General features: G+C 46.0%; 1 protein-coding gene across 2 annotated transcripts in view; it reads left to right on the top strand.

The window, feature by feature from the left end:
- Positions 1 to 6486, top strand: part of TM9SF4 (transmembrane 9 superfamily member 4) — a 51795-nt gene extending 45309 nt beyond the window's left edge. For both annotated transcript variants that reach the window (XM_026503256.4, XM_057312601.1), the window contains 3 exons: positions 283 to 402; positions 1244 to 1333; positions 4557 to 6486. In XM_026503256.4, the coding sequence (XP_026359041.1) occupies positions 283 to 402; positions 1244 to 1333; positions 4557 to 4706 (360 nt within the window). In that variant the 3' untranslated portion in view covers positions 4707 to 6486. The remainder of the gene's footprint in view (positions 1 to 282; positions 403 to 1243; positions 1334 to 4556) is intronic.
- The last annotated feature ends 11676 nt before the right edge of the window (positions 6487 to 18162 follow it).

Genomic DNA, 18162 nt, shown 5'->3' with positions numbered 1-18162 from the left:
TTTTGATTGGGATGGGATTCATTATTTCCCACAAGCTGTTGAGTTCAGGCTGGGGCCCACTCATTGCAGGGTCAGCCATGCCCTAGCCCCTCCCTAAGAACAGCCTGGCTCACCCAGAGAGAAAGGGCCAGTCAGGCCCCCGTGGTGTCATGGTGGTGTCTCCATTCCTGCCCTGGTGGCCGGTGGTGTGGCAGTCGTAACTACGGGATGGCTTTCTGAGAACAGCCAGTGTATGCTGGGTGGAGGCAGGCCTGCTGAAGGCCAGCTGTGATGTGTCCACAGGCCATCTGGGAGAATCAGTTCTATTACCTTTTTGGCTTCCTGTTCCTTGTCTTCATCATCCTGGTGGTGTCGTGTTCACAAATCAGCATCGTCATGGTGTACTTCCAGCTCTGTGCAGAGGTGAGGGGAATGGGGCCCGGAGTTGGGGGTGAGCAGAGCTGGGTCCAGCATTGAATGGGTCATTGAAGCTGTCTGGGTTTCCTATGTGGGCCTCCCTCCTCTGGCTATGAGGTCTTGGGCAAGTACACCACTTTGCTGAGCCTCCATTTATTCAGCCGTAGACTGGAGTTAATGATCCCTACCTCACAGCATAGTCACGTGAAGTAGTCACAGCAACGTGAGAGAAGGACAGTAGATTTGTCAGTACAGAGTCCACTCCAGTAGTGGTTTCTCCAGTAGCTGATGCAGATTGGGCGACCTTCCCTCCCTCTGGGGACTAGCTCTTGGCAGCGCTCCTTGACAAGGACTCTGGGACAGACAGCCGGGACTGAAACCCTAGTTCCTCCGCTAGTAGCTCTGGTCGGCAGTTGCTTAACGTGTCTGTGCCTCCCGTCCCTCGTCACGTGACAGGGCAGCAGTAGGGCCTGACTCGGGCCTACTACAAGGAGTGAATGGGCTGATTCATGTGTAGCACTTAGAATGGTGCCTGGCACATGGTGAGCATTTGCTCAAGAAATGTTAGTAGTTGTTATTGCTGTTCTCTTGCTGTGGTCCTCGATGATTTGTTTTAATTGAGATCTCATTTATAAAGAGTAAAGTTCACCCTTTCTAAGTCTCCAATTCAGTGAGTTTTTAGAAACGCATGCAGTTGTGTAACCAGTATCACAGTCCAGATATAAAACATTCCCATCACCCCAAATGTTATTGTTCTTGCCTATGGTCTTTAGTGCCTCAGGCGGCCACGAAACTTGGGGAAGACGTTAGGCCTGGAGATAGTGACTCTGCTCTGTTTCCTCTTCAGGATTACCGCTGGTGGTGGAGGAATTTCCTAGTCTCCGGGGGATCTGCGTTCTACGTCCTCGTCTATGCCATCTTTTATTTTGTTAACAAGGTACTGCCCTAAGTGAGGAAGCCCCCCAGCCCTTTCAGGGCAGGTTGGTGGAGAGGAGGGTGCTGGGGAAAAACCTAAGTGTCTGAGTCTCTCCTGCCAAGAGCGGGGAGAACCAAAGCCGTTTTGTTCTAGAACATGCATCTTTTTAGGCCAGAGAGGATCTGTGTTCTGTGTGTTTTGGGAGACAAAAGCCTTTAGGATAAGTGACAGAGCATTGCATGTAAAACCTGTGAGATAACAGCCAGAGTAGAGCTTAAAGGAAATTTCTCACCTTAACTGTGCTGTTCATAAGAAATAAGAGAGACTGAAAATGTAGTGCTCACCTCAAGCTAGGAACAAGAGAGCAATAACATGAAAGAATAAAGAAAGATGAGAAGGAGTCAATAAGAATACAAGCAGAAAATTCTGAAATCCCCTCTAGCGCCAAATTTAGGAAGTCAGGTACACGCACAGAGCTCACTGCCCCCCGGGGTGGCATGAGGAAGAATACAAGCAGCTCCCCACTCGCCACGCTAGTTGTGGTAGGTTCACGCGTGACACGTAAGCCAGATGGGCCCTGGGGGGAGTGCAGGCTCGCTCTGGTGGACCCGTACTGCCAAGGCTACCACTGGAGTCGGTCTCCCCCGCTGGGCTTCAGGTCTCCAGAACCCAGAGACAGGAAGTCCTCTCCTTGCAACCAGGGCGTGTTCCCAAAGCAGAGTCACAAGCCACTTGGCGGAAACTTGGGACGCCCTTCCGCAAGATGGTCAGGTTCGAAAGCACGGTGTGGGTCACCCTAAGATGGTGCTCCACCTGCTGCCAGGTTGCCGACTGCCGTCCCAGCAAGTGAGCGTGGGGCTCCGGGCTCAGCAAACTCGAGCCCGTGTGCTGGTGGGCCTGTTTCTGTAAACAAAGTGTTACTGCGACACAGCCATGCTCGTGCATTTACATATTATCTACGGCTGCTCGGTAGCTCGGCTCGCACGGTAGTGGCAGCGTAGCGTAGTTGTGACAGAGGCCACATGGCTAAACTGTATATAATCTGGCCCTTTAAGAAAAAGTTTGCTGACCCCAGCTCTGGCACATCCGGTGACAGAAGACACCCCCTCCTGGCATTCTCATGCTCTTTGGCTGGCTCCTGTCATTATCAAGGTCTTCCTTGATTCACACTGAAACCAGCCCAGTGTCACTTCCATCTTTAGGCCATAGTCTTAGTCCTAGAATCATCCAGAACAAGTCTAATTTCCCTCCTCTATATAGGCCATAGTCTTAGTCCTAGAATCATCCAGAACAAGTCTAATTTCCCTCCTCTATATAGGCCATAGTCTTAGTCCTAGAATCATCCAGAACAAGTCTAATTTCCCTCCTCTATATAGGCCATAGTCTTAGTCCTAGAATCATCCAGAACAAGTCTAATTTCCCTCCTCTATATAGGCCATAGTCTTAGTCCTAGAATCATCCAGAACAAGTCTAATTTCCCTCCTCTATAGACCATATTCATCAGAACTCTTGAGTGGAAAGTGACTAAAACTGAATTCCAACTGGCTTGAGCAGAAAGAGAATGTATTGAGTGGTATAGCTGGAAAGTTTAAGAAGCTGGCGTCCTAGCTTCAGGCATGGTTCGATCCAGCATTTCAAAGGATGTTGGGGCTCCATATCCATACCTCAGTTCTGCGTGTTTTCTTGGCTTTAATCTGCACACGGGATCTTGCCTCAGAGTGGAAAGATGCCTGTGGCAGCCAGTCTTCTTTTTTCAGCCTCACAGCTCTAGAGCTAAAAGAACATCTTTTCCTCTCCTGTCAAGTGATCAGTCCCAGGGAAGCTGCTTATCAGCCCAGGTTACATGCCATCCCTCACTGTGCCTCAGGTCTGGTGGGACGGTGCCCTCTCCAGCTACCTTAGGTATTATATTAAAACTGACAGCCCCGCAGGACCACAGAGTAGGGAGTGCGCATTCCAAAACCCCAGAAGATGGAAGACAGGAGACAGTGTTGGGCAAACAAAACCTAGCTACACGGTCTCCTGTACTACCCCCCGGGGTCATATCACGACCTCCGGTCCTTCCTCCCTGTGCCCCAGTCTTTCCTCTCTGTTCTAAAAACCTCCACCGCTAGTCCCAGAGCCTGTCTGTAAAATGATGGCCGTGGCCTGTCGAATTCTAAGGGCCTTTCTGGCCATGCCTCTTTGCCTTGTCCCTTTCCCGGTTTCACCACTGGACTCACCACTGCCCTGTCCCCTACCTCCCTCACGCCCTCTCCAGCCCTGAGAAAGCTTGTGAAACGAGGGGGGTTGAGCCTGAAAACATGGCCTTCACCCCCAGTTGGAGGCTATTTGACCTTAGGGAGAGGTCTTTATTGATTTCCTCTGAGCTCCTGACATTTGTGTCCACGAGCCCTGGCACAGTCCTCCCTTGGGGCCTGGTGTGCCGAGCAGGTCTTGATAGCAAGGTTCCAGATTAGCTCCACTTAACCCAGCAAACACCGACCCAGCACAGGTCCCAGGCATCCCTGCCAGGCCACTAAGCTCTACAGAACAGTCCAGTGTGCTCCCAGATGAAACCCTGGGAGACGTTAACGGAAGTGGCAGATGCGTTCTCAGGAGGTGAGGACCATAGGCTCGCTTATGGTGGCTCTCTGCTCTTTAAGCTGGGAGCCTTGGGTGCCTCTCTCACTCCCCTCCCTGGCTGCCGCTCCAGCCACCCAGGAATGTCACTGTGCTGTTCTGGGGACTGTGGAGGGTGAAGAAGTGACACAGCTGTGGCCCTTCCTGTCTAAGGCGTTCTGGCCCTGGCCCCTGGAGTCCCCCCGTCTCCCAGTGAGCTCCCAGGCCCAGCTCCAGGAAGACTCCTGCCCGCTCCTCCCCCCTCAAGAAATGGCCCGAGTCAGTGGAATTGGGTCGTGGATCCCCCAGCCCTCCAGCCCCAGTTTGAAATCCCATGTCCTTCTGCTTCCTAGCTGGGTAACTGTGGGTGCGGTTGGACCGCTCTGTGCCCCATCTTTGTCCCATTAATAAGCTACCACGGGGGTCACGAGCACTCACGGCGATGCACGGGCCCTGGTGCCGACGAAGGCTCGCCGTGGCTATGAGTTCTGCCTGCCCCTCACTGCCCACCAGGAGCGAGCCCCTTCCCCTTCCCAGGCTTCAGCTTTGCCACAAGATCAGTGAGAAGGTCAGGGGGGCCCCCGATTGGCCACAGTAGGCTGACACTAAGTGTCCCCCCCTTCTCTCTCCACTCGTGCCCCAGCTGGACATCGTTGAGTTCATTCCCTCTCTCCTGTACTTTGGCTACACGGCCCTCATGGTCCTGTCCTTCTGGCTTCTCACGGGCACCATCGGCTTCTATGCAGCCTACATGTTTGTCCGCAAGATCTACGCTGCTGTGAAGATAGACTGATGGGGGTGGACCATGGCCAGGCCCGCTCCGTCCACGGACAGGAAGCCACTCTGCGTGGGGAACTGCAGGCACGCAAATAAAATAACTCCTGCTCGTTTGGAATGTAACTCCTGGCACAGTGTTCCTGGATCCTGGGGCTGCGTGGGGGGCGGGAGGGCCTGTAGATAATTCTCGGACTTTTCTTCATCATTTTATTCCAGTTCTGTGGGGGATGAGTTTTTTGTGGGTTGTTTTTTCTTCAGTGCTAAGAAAGTTCCCTCCAGCAGGAACTCTCAGACCTGTTTATTCAGGTTTATTTTTTTTGGTTGGGGGTTTTCTTCTTAGTTTTTTTAACATACGGATCCAGGATGGATAAATCACCAAGACGCTGGGTTTTGGTCACTGTCTCCACCTCGGTTCCTCAGGCTGTTAGCCACCCCACGGTTAACTGGAAGAGGAGATGTCTGGCCTTCTGGGGCTTCGGTGAGGTTTCCGAGCCTCTCACAGCCCGTGCTCACCATTGATGTCACGACAAAGCACAGCTCTAGCCCGGACACGCATCCTCAGTGCCAACCAGCCTCTGCCAGCCCTGCCCCTCGCTCTTCTCTCTCCCCAGCCCCCTCCCAGGGCGGCCCAATGCAGGGCTTCCAGCCAGGCCTCCAGGTCAACCAAGTCTTGGTTGCTCCAAGGAAAATCCCCTGGAAGTAGTCGGGGCCACGTTTCCCAGGACAGCAGGACTCACCCCTGCTCAGAGCAGTGGGAGTTTGCTGGACCAGAGAAGAGACTTGCAGTGAACTATTCGTGCCAAGAAACCCTGGATCCAGGGCCAAGTATTCACAGAGTCAAGCCAAGCATCCACATGTTTGTCTGGAATGAGGGTCCTCACCCCTCAGGATTGCTCCCCAGTACTTTCCTCGGGGGGTTGCTGCTCTTTGCAAAGTCTGCTGGTGGTGGGCCCTCTCCCCCCCCCCCTTCCAGGGCAGAACAAGGCTGGGGGACCTCACATGCCCTCCTTTAGATGGCTGGGGAGAGGCGTTCTCTCCCTGACATCCTCCAGCCCCAGTGCTCCTACCCAGCTCTTTTAGCCAGTCCCATCCCCTCTGCTTCCCGTCTGATTCTTGCCTCTTTTGGGAGACACCAGAATATTGCTTGTGGGAAGGGAGATGGAAGGTCAGGTCTGTCGCTCTGTCCCCAATTCCCAGGAATAGACAAGGAGCCAAGTTAGAAAGAGGGAGCTAACGTGGCAGGCCTGGCTCCTCTGTCCCTGCCCACCCCATGCATGTCCCAAACATTTGTTCTTAAGTTGCAAGAGACCAAACCCACCCTGGGATTAGGGTTTAAGTAACAGCCACTCACCCTTGCTCCGGCCCCTTTGGGACTCCCACCACAAGACAAAGCTCAGGATGCTGGCTAAGCTAGGAACACACCCCACTCCCTTAACACCCTGCACCCCAACTCCACATTCCCCCCAGCAGCCCCTACCAGCTCCACCAGTCAAACCAGTGAACTTTTCGACCTTGCTCACAGTGACTCCGTATCGCCAGGCGGTGTCCACCAAGAATCAGGTTGGAGAAAAGGGAACCCAAGCAGTAGAGAATGATATTGCAGGCTTTCACTCAAATCCCGGATTTTTTCCCTAAGAAATTCTCTTTGGGGGGAGTAGGGGATGGACTCCTCACGAAGGTTCAGACATCATCGATTTTTCTGACTTTTTTAATCATCATCGTTATTATTTTTAATTAAAAGATGCCTGTATGCCTTTTTTTGGTCCAATTGTAAATAAATATGCCATTGTCCTGTTGTCATGTCTCCAGAATCTCTTGCAAAGGTGAGGAGCCTGAGGTGAGACAACTTCCCCAAATGGGTTGAGCCGAGGGGTTTCCCTCAAAATTCAGTCTTCTGTCAGGCTTTCTAGGGCTCGGCCATTGTTATTCCCCTGTGTGGTACAAGCCCAGAACCTCTCCCATCCGCTCAGTCCCTCCATCCTGAATCACAAGCATCTGCGCCCCTCCCGCGGGTAGGAAGGGGCGGTCAGGTGTGAGCTTTGGTAGCAGTGAGACCTGGTTTTAGATTCCCAGCTCCAGTACTTTACTGCCAACTCTCTTCACCTCTCTCGTCATCTGAGACTCCTTCAAATAGAAACATAGGTCACACTGGCTTATGTCCCAAGGGAAATTGATTGGTTCATAAGTCGTCAAGGAAAAGAGTGGTTTGGTTTCGGGTCTGGATAGATCTGGGAGCTCAAGGAGTAGTCTTAGGATTCTTCCTTTCTCCACTGTGCTTTTCTCTGGCCCATTCTGTTCCATTGTCAAAAATCTTCCTTATGAGGAGGGGGTGAGGGCACGTTACATTGGCCAGCTTGGAAAGCCTAGAGGAAAAAGATCTCTCTTTCCCTACTTCAGTATATGTAATATAGCTAAATCCCAGAGGACGGTTCTGATGGACCCAGCTTGGATTACTGTTCGCACATCTTGGACCAGTCACTATATCCAAGAAGACAGAGTTCTGTTTACAGGCTCCATACTGCAAGGATATTGGATACTGAGTTTTAGCCTCACCCAAATCCCTCGGAATGTGTGGAAAGAACAATTTCCCACAGTAAGGGATGCAAAGCAAACAAAAACAGCAGTTGCCTATTGTAACCCCGCACCCTCCAACTCCATGCCTCAATTTCCTCATCTGCGGTGAGAAGGGTGCTGGGTGCCATTCATGGAATACTTTCAGTGCTCAGACGCTGTTCCACTTCCCATGTATTAGCCCGTTTACTCCTGAGTATGATCTTCTAAGGCATGTTCTGATAATAGCCCCCTTTTACAGAGGAGGTAACTGAGGTATCCACGCTTGAGGTAGCCTGCTGCGGGTCCCGTGGCAGGTGTGAGCTGCAGTATTATTCAGCAGAAACACTCCCAAATGTGTTCTTCCCACCACTACCATACCCACCTTTTAAAAGAACTACACATCTATGTATGTATATAAAATGAGACCATGGTATATATGTCATGAAACACCGCAATCAAGATAGTGATCATACCCATCAACCCAAGATTCCTTGTGTCCTTTGTAATTCTGCCCTCCAGCCTCTAACCGTCCCCAAGAAACCACCGATCTATTTTCCATCACTGTAGATTAGTTTGTGTTTCCTAGGGCTTTGTATAAATACAGTATGCTTTTCCCCCCATCTTTTTCCATACAGAATACGTATTTTGAGATTCATCCATGTGTTATGTACATCAGTAGTTCATTTTTATTTCCAAGTATCATTCTATGGTATGGATATGCCATAATCTGTTGATCTGCTCATCTGTTGATGAACATTTGGGTTGTTTCTAGTTTGGGGCTGTTACAAATGAAGTTGCCGTGAATAAGTGAAGCAGTGACATGGCTAGATCATATGGTAGGGCGTGTAAACTACATGCCAAGCCCTTCTCGGAGATGATGGCAGCGCTTCACTTTCCCATCCAAGTAGGTGAGACTTCCAGTTGCTCCATAGCCGAACACTTGCTGTGGGTAATCTTAATTTTAGCCATTCTAACAGGTGCATAATATCACATTGTGATTTTTTAAAAGTAATATCTACACCCAATGTGGGGCCCGAACTCATGACCCCAAGATCAAGAGTTGCATGCTTTTCTGACCGAGCCAGCCAGATGCCCCCATCAGGTTGTGATTTTAATTTACGTATCCCTAGTGACAAATTATGCTGTATCTTTTCCTGTGCTTATCTGTCCTTCATATATCTTTTTTGGTGAAGTGTCCAAATCTTTTGCCTTTCTTTTTAATTGAGTTGCTTGGGTTTTAGGGGTTTTTTAATTAAGTTTTGAGAGTTCTTTGTATATTCTGCATACAAGTCCTTTATCAATATATGCTTTGCAAAGGTTTTCTCCCAGTCTGTGGCTTGTGTTTTCATTCTTTTAACAGTGTCTTTTGACGAACAGAAAATTTTAATTTTCAGTTAAGTCTAATTTATCAATTTGTTCTTTTATGGATTTGGTTTTTGGTGTCATATCTAAGACATCTTTGTCTAACCCAAGGTCACAGTGATTTTCTCCTTTTTTTTTTTTTAGAACTTTCATAGTTTTATGAACAGTTTTAGGTTTAGGTCTATGATCCATTTTCAGGTTATTTTTGTATGTGATGCAAAGTATGGGTCCAAGGTCATTTTTCTTAACATTTATTGAAAAAGTTACCTTTTCTCTTTTGTTTTTGTGCCTTTGACAAAAATCAGTTGCCAGTATACTCGTAGATTTATTTCTGGAATTTCCATTCTGTTCCATTGATTTGTCTATTTTTATGCCAATACCACACTTTTTGTTATTGTAGCTTTATAATTCTTTGGATCAGGTGTTTTTAGCCCTCCAATTTTGTTCTTTCTCAGGGTTTCTAGGCCCTTTGATTTCCATATGAATTTTCAAATTATCTTGTTGATTTCTACAAAAACACCTGCTGGAATTTCGGTCAGGATTCTGTTAAATCTGTGGATCAGTTTGGGAAGAATTGGTCCGTGAACAAGATGTACCTCTCCATTTATTTACCTTCAGTTTTCTCCCAGCTATATTTTGTGGTCTTCAGTGTTTTGTCTTTCACATCTTTTGGTTGGATTTTTCCTAAGTATTTCATATTTTTGATGCCATTATAAATGGTGTTTTTTATTTCTGATTTTTCATTACACAATTGAATACAATCAAGGTTTTATATATTGATCCTATAGGCTGACAATCTTGCTAATAAATTCACTTACTAGTTCTAGTAGCTTTTTTTTGTAGATTCCATCAGATTTCTACATAAATGATCATGTTGTCTGTGAATACAGTTTTACTTCTTCCTTTTCAATCTGGCTGCCGTCTGTTTTTGTTTCTTGCTTTATTGCATTGGCCACAACTTCTAATACAGAGCTGAATGGTGAGAGTGGACATCTCTCTTTACCTTGCTCTATTCTAGTTTCCTAAGGTGAAATTTATTTAAGGTCATTTATTTAAGGCCTTTTTTTTCCCTCTAATGTAGGTGTTCATTTATTTAAGACCTTTTTTTTCCCTCTAATGTAGGTGTTCAGTGCTAGAAATTTCTTCCTAAATACTGCTTTAGTGACATCCCAGAAATTCTGACAATGTTTTCATTGTCATTCGGTTCAAGATACTTTTAAATTTGTTTGGTTTCTTTTTTTATTCATTATTTAGAAGTGTGTTATTTAGTTTATAAATACTGGGGGATTTTTTTGAAGGATCTTTCTGTTACTGATTTCTAATTTAATTCTGTGTGGGCAGAAACCGTAATGGGCAGAGATTTTGTATGACTTGAATCCTTCTGAATTTATTGAGACTCAATTTATGGCCCCAAATATGGTCTATCCTGGTCAATGTACACTTGAAAAGAATGGGTATTCTGCTGTTCTTGTTGGAGTGTCCTATAAATGTCATTTGGGGCAAGTTGATTGGTAGTGTTGTTCAAGTCTATGATATCCTTGTTGATTTTCTGCCTGCTTGTTTTATCAATGATTGAGAGAGGGGTGTTGAAATTTTTTTACTATAATTTAGATGTGTATATTGCTCCTTGCAGTTCTGTTCTTGCTGTATGCATTTTGAAACTCTGTTAGGTGCATATTGTCCTCCAGATGAGTTTATTCCTAATAATAATCTTTGCTCTGAAATCTGCTTTGGTATTAGTATAGCCAATCCCACTTTCTTTTGACTTATGTTATCACAGTATATCTTTTTCCATCCTTTTATTTTATTTTTTAAGAACTTTTCAAAAAATTCCAGTGTAGTTAACATACAGTGTTATATTCATTTCAGGTGTACAATATAGTGATTCAACAATTCTGTATATTACTGTATGCTCATCAATATAAGTATATTCTTAATCCCCTTCACCTATTTCACCCATCCCCTCACCCACCTTCCCTCTGGTAGCCATCTGTTTGTTCTCTATAAGAGGTAAAAGTATGTTTTCTCGTTCGTCTTTTTTCCCGCCTTTGTTCATTTGTTTTGTTTCTTAAATTCCACATACGAGTGAAATTATATGGCATTTGTCTTTCTCTGACTGGCTTATTTCGCTTAGCTTTATACTCTGTAGATCTATCCATGTTGTTGTAAATGGTAAGATTTTATTCTTTTTTATGGCCTAAAAGTAATAATTATATACATACCACATCTTTATCCATTCATCCATCGATGGACTCTTAGGTTGCTTCTATGATTTGGCTATCGTAAGTAATGTTGCAATAAACATAGGTGTGCATGTATCCCTTTGAATTGGCATTTTCATATTCTTCGGGTAAATACCCAGTAGTGGGATTACTGGATCATAGGGTAGTTCTATTAATTTTTTGCAGAACCTCCATACTGTCTTCCATAGGGGCTGCGCCAGTGTGCATCCCCACCAACAGTGCACAGGGGTTCCTACTTCTCCAGCCTCGCCAACACTTGTTTCTTGTGTTTTTGATTTTAGCCATTCTGACAGGTGTAAGGTGATGTCTCACAGTGTTTTTGGTTTGCATTTCCCTGGTGATGAGTGATGTTGAGTATCCTTTCATGTGTATGTTGGCCTGTCCTTTTACTTTTAACTTATTTGCATTTTATGTTTAAAGTGTTTTTTATAGGGGCGCCTGGATGGCTCAGTCGTTAGGCGTCTGCCTTCGGCTCAGGTCATGATCCCAGGGTCCTGGGATCGAGCCCCACATCGGGCTCCCTGCTCAGCGGAAAGCCTGCTTCTCCCTCTCCCACTCCCCCTGCTTGTGTTCCCTCTCTCGCTGTGTCTCTCTCTGTCCAATAAATAAATAAAATCTTTAAAATAAATAAATAGTTTTGTATAGGCAGCATGTAGTTTGGTCTTGCTTTTCTATCCAACCTTGTAATCTTTGCTTTTTAAATGGAGTCCTTAGATTATTTATGTTTCACGTGATTGTTGATTTGACTAGATTTAAGTCTATAATCTTGCCTGTTGTTTCCTATGCGTCCCATCTGTTGTTTGCTTTTTCTTCTTTTTCTGCCTTCCTTTGGACAAATCAAGTACAGTAGTCCCCCCTTCTCTGTGGCTTTGCTTTCCACGGTTTCAGTTGCCTGCAGTCAGCCACAGTCTGGAAGCAGATGGTCCTCCTTCTGACATCATCAGAAGGTCCATGGTAGCCTAATGCTACGTCACAATGGCTGCATGATTCACCTCACTTCATCTTGACGTGTAGGCATTTATCATTTCACATTATCACAAGAAGAAAACTGAATACAGTACAAGAAGATACTCTGAGGGGCGCCTGGGTGGCTCACTCGTTGAGCGTCTGCCTTTGGCTCAGGGCGTGATCTTGGGGTCCTGGGATCGAGTCCCACATCGGGCTGCTCCGCTGGGAGCCTGCTTCTTCCTCTCCCACTCCCCTGCTGTGTTCCCTCTCTCGCTGGCTGTCTCTCTCTGTGTCAAATAACTAAATAAAATCTTTAAAAAAAAAAAGAAGATACTCTGAGAGGAAGAGAGGCTGCAATCACAAGACTTTATTACTGTATACAGTTACAGTTCTGTTTTATTATTTGTTTTTATTAATCTCTTACTGTGCCTAATTTTAAACTAAATTTTATCATGGGTACATATGTGTAGGAAAAAAACATAGTATATATAGGGTTCAGTACTCTCTATGGTTTCAGGTATCCAGTGGGGGGTCTTGATGTATCCCCCCGCAGATAAGGAGAGATCACTATATTTTTTTTAAGTAAGCTTTACGCCCAGCATGGGACTTGATCTCACGACCCCAAGATCAAGAGTCACATGTTCTTGGGGCGCCTGGGTAGCGCAGTCGTTAAAGCGTCTGCCTTCGGCTCAGGGTGTGATCCCGGCGTTCCAGGATCGAGCCCCACATCAGGCTCCTCCGCTGGGAGCCTGCTTCTTCCTCTCTCACTCGCCTGCTGTGTTCCCTCTCTCGCTGGCTGTCTCTCTGTCACATAAATAAATAAAATCTTTAAAAAAAAAAAAAAAGAGTCACATGCTCTTACCAACTGAGCCAGCCAGGCGCCCCAGGACTACTGTATTTTAATCTCTTTCATTGGCTTATTGGCTATACCTTCTTGTTTTGATATTTTAATGATTACTTTAGGGCTTATATGTATATATACCTTATCACAGTCTGCCTTCCAGTGATACCATCCCACTTTACATGTAGTATAAGAACCTTAAATAGTATACTTCCATTTCTCCCTTCCCAGCCTTCATGGTATGGTTGACATTCATTTTTACTTTATAAATCCCACAATATACTGTTGCTGTTTTTATTTAAACAGTTGTCTTTAAAGAATTTGAATAATAAAAAATCTTAGGTAAGTACCCAGGTAGGTACCATTTCCAGTGGGCTTCATTCTGTTGTATAGATCCAGATTTCTTTCTGGTACCATTTTCCATCTGCCTGAAATACATCTTTCAACATTGCTCATAGGGAGGATTTGCTGATGATTAATTCTTTTAGCTTTTGTATGTCTAAAACATCTCAATTTTACCTTTGTTACTGAAATATTTTTGTGGGGTATAGAATTCTAGGTTGACAAGTTTTTACCCCCCTTTCCTAGTTCTTTAAAGATGTTACTCCACTGTCTTTTATTGTTTGCATTGCTTCCAACAACGGATCTGATGTCCTTATCTTTGTCCTCTCTGTATGTAACAAGTCTCTTTTCTCTGACTGCTTTTTCTTTTCTTTTTTTTAAGATTTTATTTATTTGCCGGAGAGAGAAAGAGCACAAGCAGGGGGGAGGGGAAGAGGGAGAAGCCGACTCCCCACTGAGCAGGGAGCCAGAAGCCGGAAGCCACTCTAACCCAGGACCCTGGGATCACGCCCTGAGCTGAAGGCAGACACTTAACCGACTGAGCCCCCCAGGCGCCATCTGACTGCTTTTTCTGTGTCACTGGTCTTGAGCTGTTCAATTACGATGCCTTGGTGTAGTTTTCATATTTCTTATGCTTCATATTTCTTATGCTTAAGGGTACATTGAGCTTCTTAGCACTGTGTGTCTATTTTCAGTAAGTTCAGGAAGTTTTAGACTATTATATCTTTGAATATTTTTTCTGTCCCCCGTCTCTCTGCTTTCCTTCAGCAATTCTGATTGCCCATATGTTAGGCAGTTGAAGTTCTCACCACTGATGCCCACTCATTGAGCCTCTTTTCTCGTTTGTTTTTTTTTTTTAAGATTTTTTATTTATTTATTTGACAGAGAGACAGCCAGCAAGAGAGGGAACACAAGCAGGGGGAGTGGGAGAGGAAGAAGCAGGCTCCTAGCGGAGAAGCCTGGTGTGGGGCTCAATCCCATAACGCCGGGATCACGCCCTGAGCCGAAGGCAGACGCTTAACGACTGCGCTACCCAGGCGCCCCTCTTTTTTTATTATTATTATTATTCTTTTTTCTGTGTTTCATTTTAGATCGTTTCTTTTGCTATGCCTTTAAATTCACTAATCTGTCATGTCTGCTCTGCCATGAATCCCATCCAGTCTGGTCTTCATCTCAGACATTGCCTTTTTAATCTCTAGAAACTTGATTCAAGTGGGGTTTTTTTCTATCTTCCGTATGTCTACTTAACTTTTTGTGTAAAATATGCTTAACATACAATCATTTACCATTTAACCTTTTTAAAGCGTACAATTCAGTGGCATTAAGCACATTCATCATGTTGTGCAACCGTCACCACCAGGCATCTCCAGAACTTCCTCATCTTCCCAGACTGAGACTCTACTCACGAAACACTGACTCTTCATTCTCTTCCCACTGCAGCCCCTGGTGACCACAATTCTACTTTCTGACTCTAATTTGACTACTTTAGAGAAATCATACAATATCTGTCTCTTTGTGTCCGGCTTATTTTACTTAGCGTGTCTTCGGGGTTCATCGGCATTGTAGCGTGGAGCAGAATTGCACTCCGTTTTAAGGCTTAGTAATATTCCATTGTATGTGTATACCACACTTGGTTTACCCATTTGTCCACCTGTGGACATTTGGGTTGCTTCCATTTTTTGGCTATTGTGAATAATGGTGTTATGGACACTGGTATAGAAATATCTGTTCAAGTCCTTGCTTTCCAGTTCTCTGGGGGTATATACCTAGGAGTAGAATTGCTGGATCATGTGGTAATTCTATGTTACATTTTTTGAGGAAACACCATACTGTTTTCTACAGTATTCATACCATTTTACATTCTCGTTATGAAAATTCCAATTTCTCCACATCCTCGCCAACACTTATTTTTCTGGTTTTTTTATAATACTTGTCCTTGTGGGTGTGAAGTAATATATCATGGTTTTGATTTGTATTTATCTAATGATAAGTGATACTGCACATCTTTTCATGTGCTTATTGGCCATTTGTATGTCTTCTTTGGAGAAATGTCTATTCATGTCCTTTGCCCATTTCTTTAGTTAAAGAAGTTCTTTATATATTCTGGATATTAATCTCTCATCAGATATATGATTTTCAAAGTATTTTCCCCCATAATCTGAGTTCTCTGTCCCTTCTGTTGATAATGTCCTTTGATGCACAAAAGTTCAATTTTAATGAAGCCCATTTTTTTTTTAAGATTTTATTTATTTATTCGACACAGAGAGAGACAGCCAGCAAGAGAGGGAGCACAGGCAGGGGGAGTGAGAGAGGAAGAAGCAGGCTCATAGCGGAGGAGCCTGATGTGGGGCTTGATCCCATAATGCCGGGATCACGCCCTGAGCCGAAGGCAGACACTTAACGACTGAGCCACCCAGGCGCCCCATTCACGAAGCCCATTTTATCTATTTGTTTTGTTGCCTGTGCATGTGGTGTGACATCTGAGAAATCATTTCCAAATCCAACATCATGAAGCTTTTCCTCTATGTTTCCTTCTAAGAGCTTTTATAGTTTTAGGTCTTACAGTTGAGTCCGTGATCTATTTTGAGTTTAATATCTGTATACTGTATAAGGTAGGGGTCCAACTTTATTCTTTTGCACGTAAGCATTCAGTTTTCCGAACACCATTTGTTTAAAAAACTGTCCCTTCCCAATTGAATGGTTGGCACCTTTGTCAAAAATCATTTGACTGTGGGGCCCCTGGGCAGCTCTGTTGGTTAGGCGTCCAACTCTTGATCTCAGCTCAGGTCTTGATCTCAGGATCATTTGACCGTGTGAGAGTATATTTCCCTTTTTTAACGTATGCAATACAGCTCTAACTTTCACTGTCCTTAATCTGCTCGTTTTGACGTCAGTTTCTGGGGTGCGTTGGTTTAGATCACTTGTTTCCTCGATACGGATCGTGTTGCCTGCCACGTCGTACGCCTGCTAATCTTGGACCGGATGTCAGACATTGTGATTTTTACCTTGTTAGGTGCTGGATAGTTCTGTATCCTGCAAATACTCTTGAGCTTCGTTCCCTGACAGTTAAGTTACTGGACATTGTGGGCAGATATGCATTTCACCACTGATGCTGGTTCCAAAGTCATGGCTCTGTGCTCCCCCTTGCCAATAACTCATTCAAGAGAGGACATGTGTTGGGGCGCCCGGGTAGCGCAGTCGTTAAGCGTCTGCCTTCGGCTCAGGGCGTGATCCTGGTGTTCCGGGATAGAGTCCCACATCGGGCTCCTCGGCTAGGAGCCTGCTTCTCCCTCTCCCACTCCCCCTGCTTGTGTTCCCTCTCTCGCTGGCTGTCTCTCTGTCACATAAATAAATAAATAATCTTTAAAAAAAAAAAAAAAAAGAGAGAGAGGACATGTGACCGAGCTCTGGCCAGTTAGATACAGGATCTGGAAAGTCTAGAGTAGTTTCTGTGAAAGGTTTTCTCCATTTTAAGGGAGCCATGGGAAGACACAATTGGCCTTCTCTGGAGTTGCCACTTCTGAAAGTGACTCTTGGAGCTAGTGACACCATCTTGGCAGCAAGCTGAGTGAGGATGGAACCAACAGGAAGGACGGCAGATCAGAGAAGAAGGCTAAGTCCTTGAAGACATCGTTGAGCTACTGAATCGAACAGTCTGAAAGCCCGTCTCAGCTCTGGACGTTCACGTAAGGAAAAAAGGAGAGTTTAAGTCAATTACAGTTAGAGCTTCTTTGAGATGCAACCAGAAGTATTGTGCTGAGCCAGCCACCGGGTGGGCTGGAGGCGCAAATGGAGGTAGGGCACCTTGCAGGGACTTTCTCCCCCTGCTAAGGAATTCCGAGTTCTCCTTTAGATGAGAAACAGGCTGAGAACTGCAGAGAGCCGTGCCCAGGGCCACACCGTGGCAAATCCAGAGCACGCAGGCCTACCAGCTTTCCAGTTGGTGCCGGCCCCACCACCGCCCCGTGCCCTTGAGATCCTGAGTCAGCATTGATGGGGGAGCCATGGGGTGGGGGCCTCAAAGTTCACCGACCCAAGTCAATGTTCAGTTCTGCTGAGCAAGGGCAAGCAGATACCAGAGACTTCCTTGAATTTCTGTGCTGAAATCATGTCCTTGGAGGAAAAAATCAAAGTCCCCCAAACTGTAATCAGGGCGGTTACAGGTAACAACTAATTGCTATAGTTTCGGGACAGATTTTTCTGATTGTAAAAACTTGTCCAAAGTTCCTCCCAGGCCAACAGAACAGGGCAGACACCTGAGAGCAGAGGTGAGTGAAGCCCTGGGGTCAGGCTCGTGTTGCTCTTCACCCCAGAGCAGGAAGCCCCTCCTCGCTCTGACCTCCTTCCTCCACCCTTGGAGCAGGTGTAAGCCAGGCGGCCATCTCTCTGTAGGAGGGACCAGGAATGGGAGCAGACACTGCCTGGAAAGGGCTACACTGGCCTCACAGGGTTCCTATCCCTAGAGATAATCTTCCCCTTGCCCACCTGGGAGGCCCTCCCACACCATGAGCGCGTGAAGCAGTCACTGACTGCAGAAAGCATTGCTGAACCGCCAGGTGTCCCAGGTGCTATGTAGCTGAGGGCTATTCAGCGGTGAATAAAGGGAAGTCCCCACAAGGGTAGGAAAAAAAGCAGGTATGTAAGTGAATAAATGACTATAATGTCAGGTGGTTGAAGTGCTCTAACAAAATCCAAACCACAGAAAGGGAGGGAGAGCGACAGAGCAGTTTATTTATTTGAGAGAGAGAGAGAAAGAGTGAACGTGAGGGGAGGGGCAGAGGAAGGAGAGAGAATCTCCAGCGGACTCCCCGCTCTGAGTGCAGAGCCTGACACAAGGCTCGATCTCATGATCTTGAAATCATGACCCTGACCTGAAATCACGAGTCAGACACTTAACCGATTGAGTTACCCCAGGCACCCCAACAGGGCAGTTTTGAGAAGGGGTCATCAGGGAAGGCTTCCTGAAGAGGTGACATTGTAACAGATGAGCTGAGAAACCTTAAGGAATGGAGGAACCAGCCATGCATACTTGTATCTGGAGGAGAAGGTTCCAGGCACAGGGCAGAGCGAGCAAGGTCCGGAGCCAGGTTTCAAGACTAGCAGGAGGCGTCGCCGAAAATTGATCTGGAGGAGGTGAGCCAGAAGAGATGAAGTTCGGTGACAAGAGGTCAGATCATGAGGTT

This window comes from Ursus arctos, unplaced genomic scaffold (assembly GCF_023065955.2).
Source record: "Ursus arctos isolate Adak ecotype North America unplaced genomic scaffold, UrsArc2.0 scaffold_16, whole genome shotgun sequence".
Lineage (NCBI taxonomy): Eukaryota > Metazoa > Chordata > Mammalia > Carnivora > Ursidae > Ursus > Ursus arctos.
This window is presented reverse-complemented; position numbering and strand designations above follow the sequence as displayed.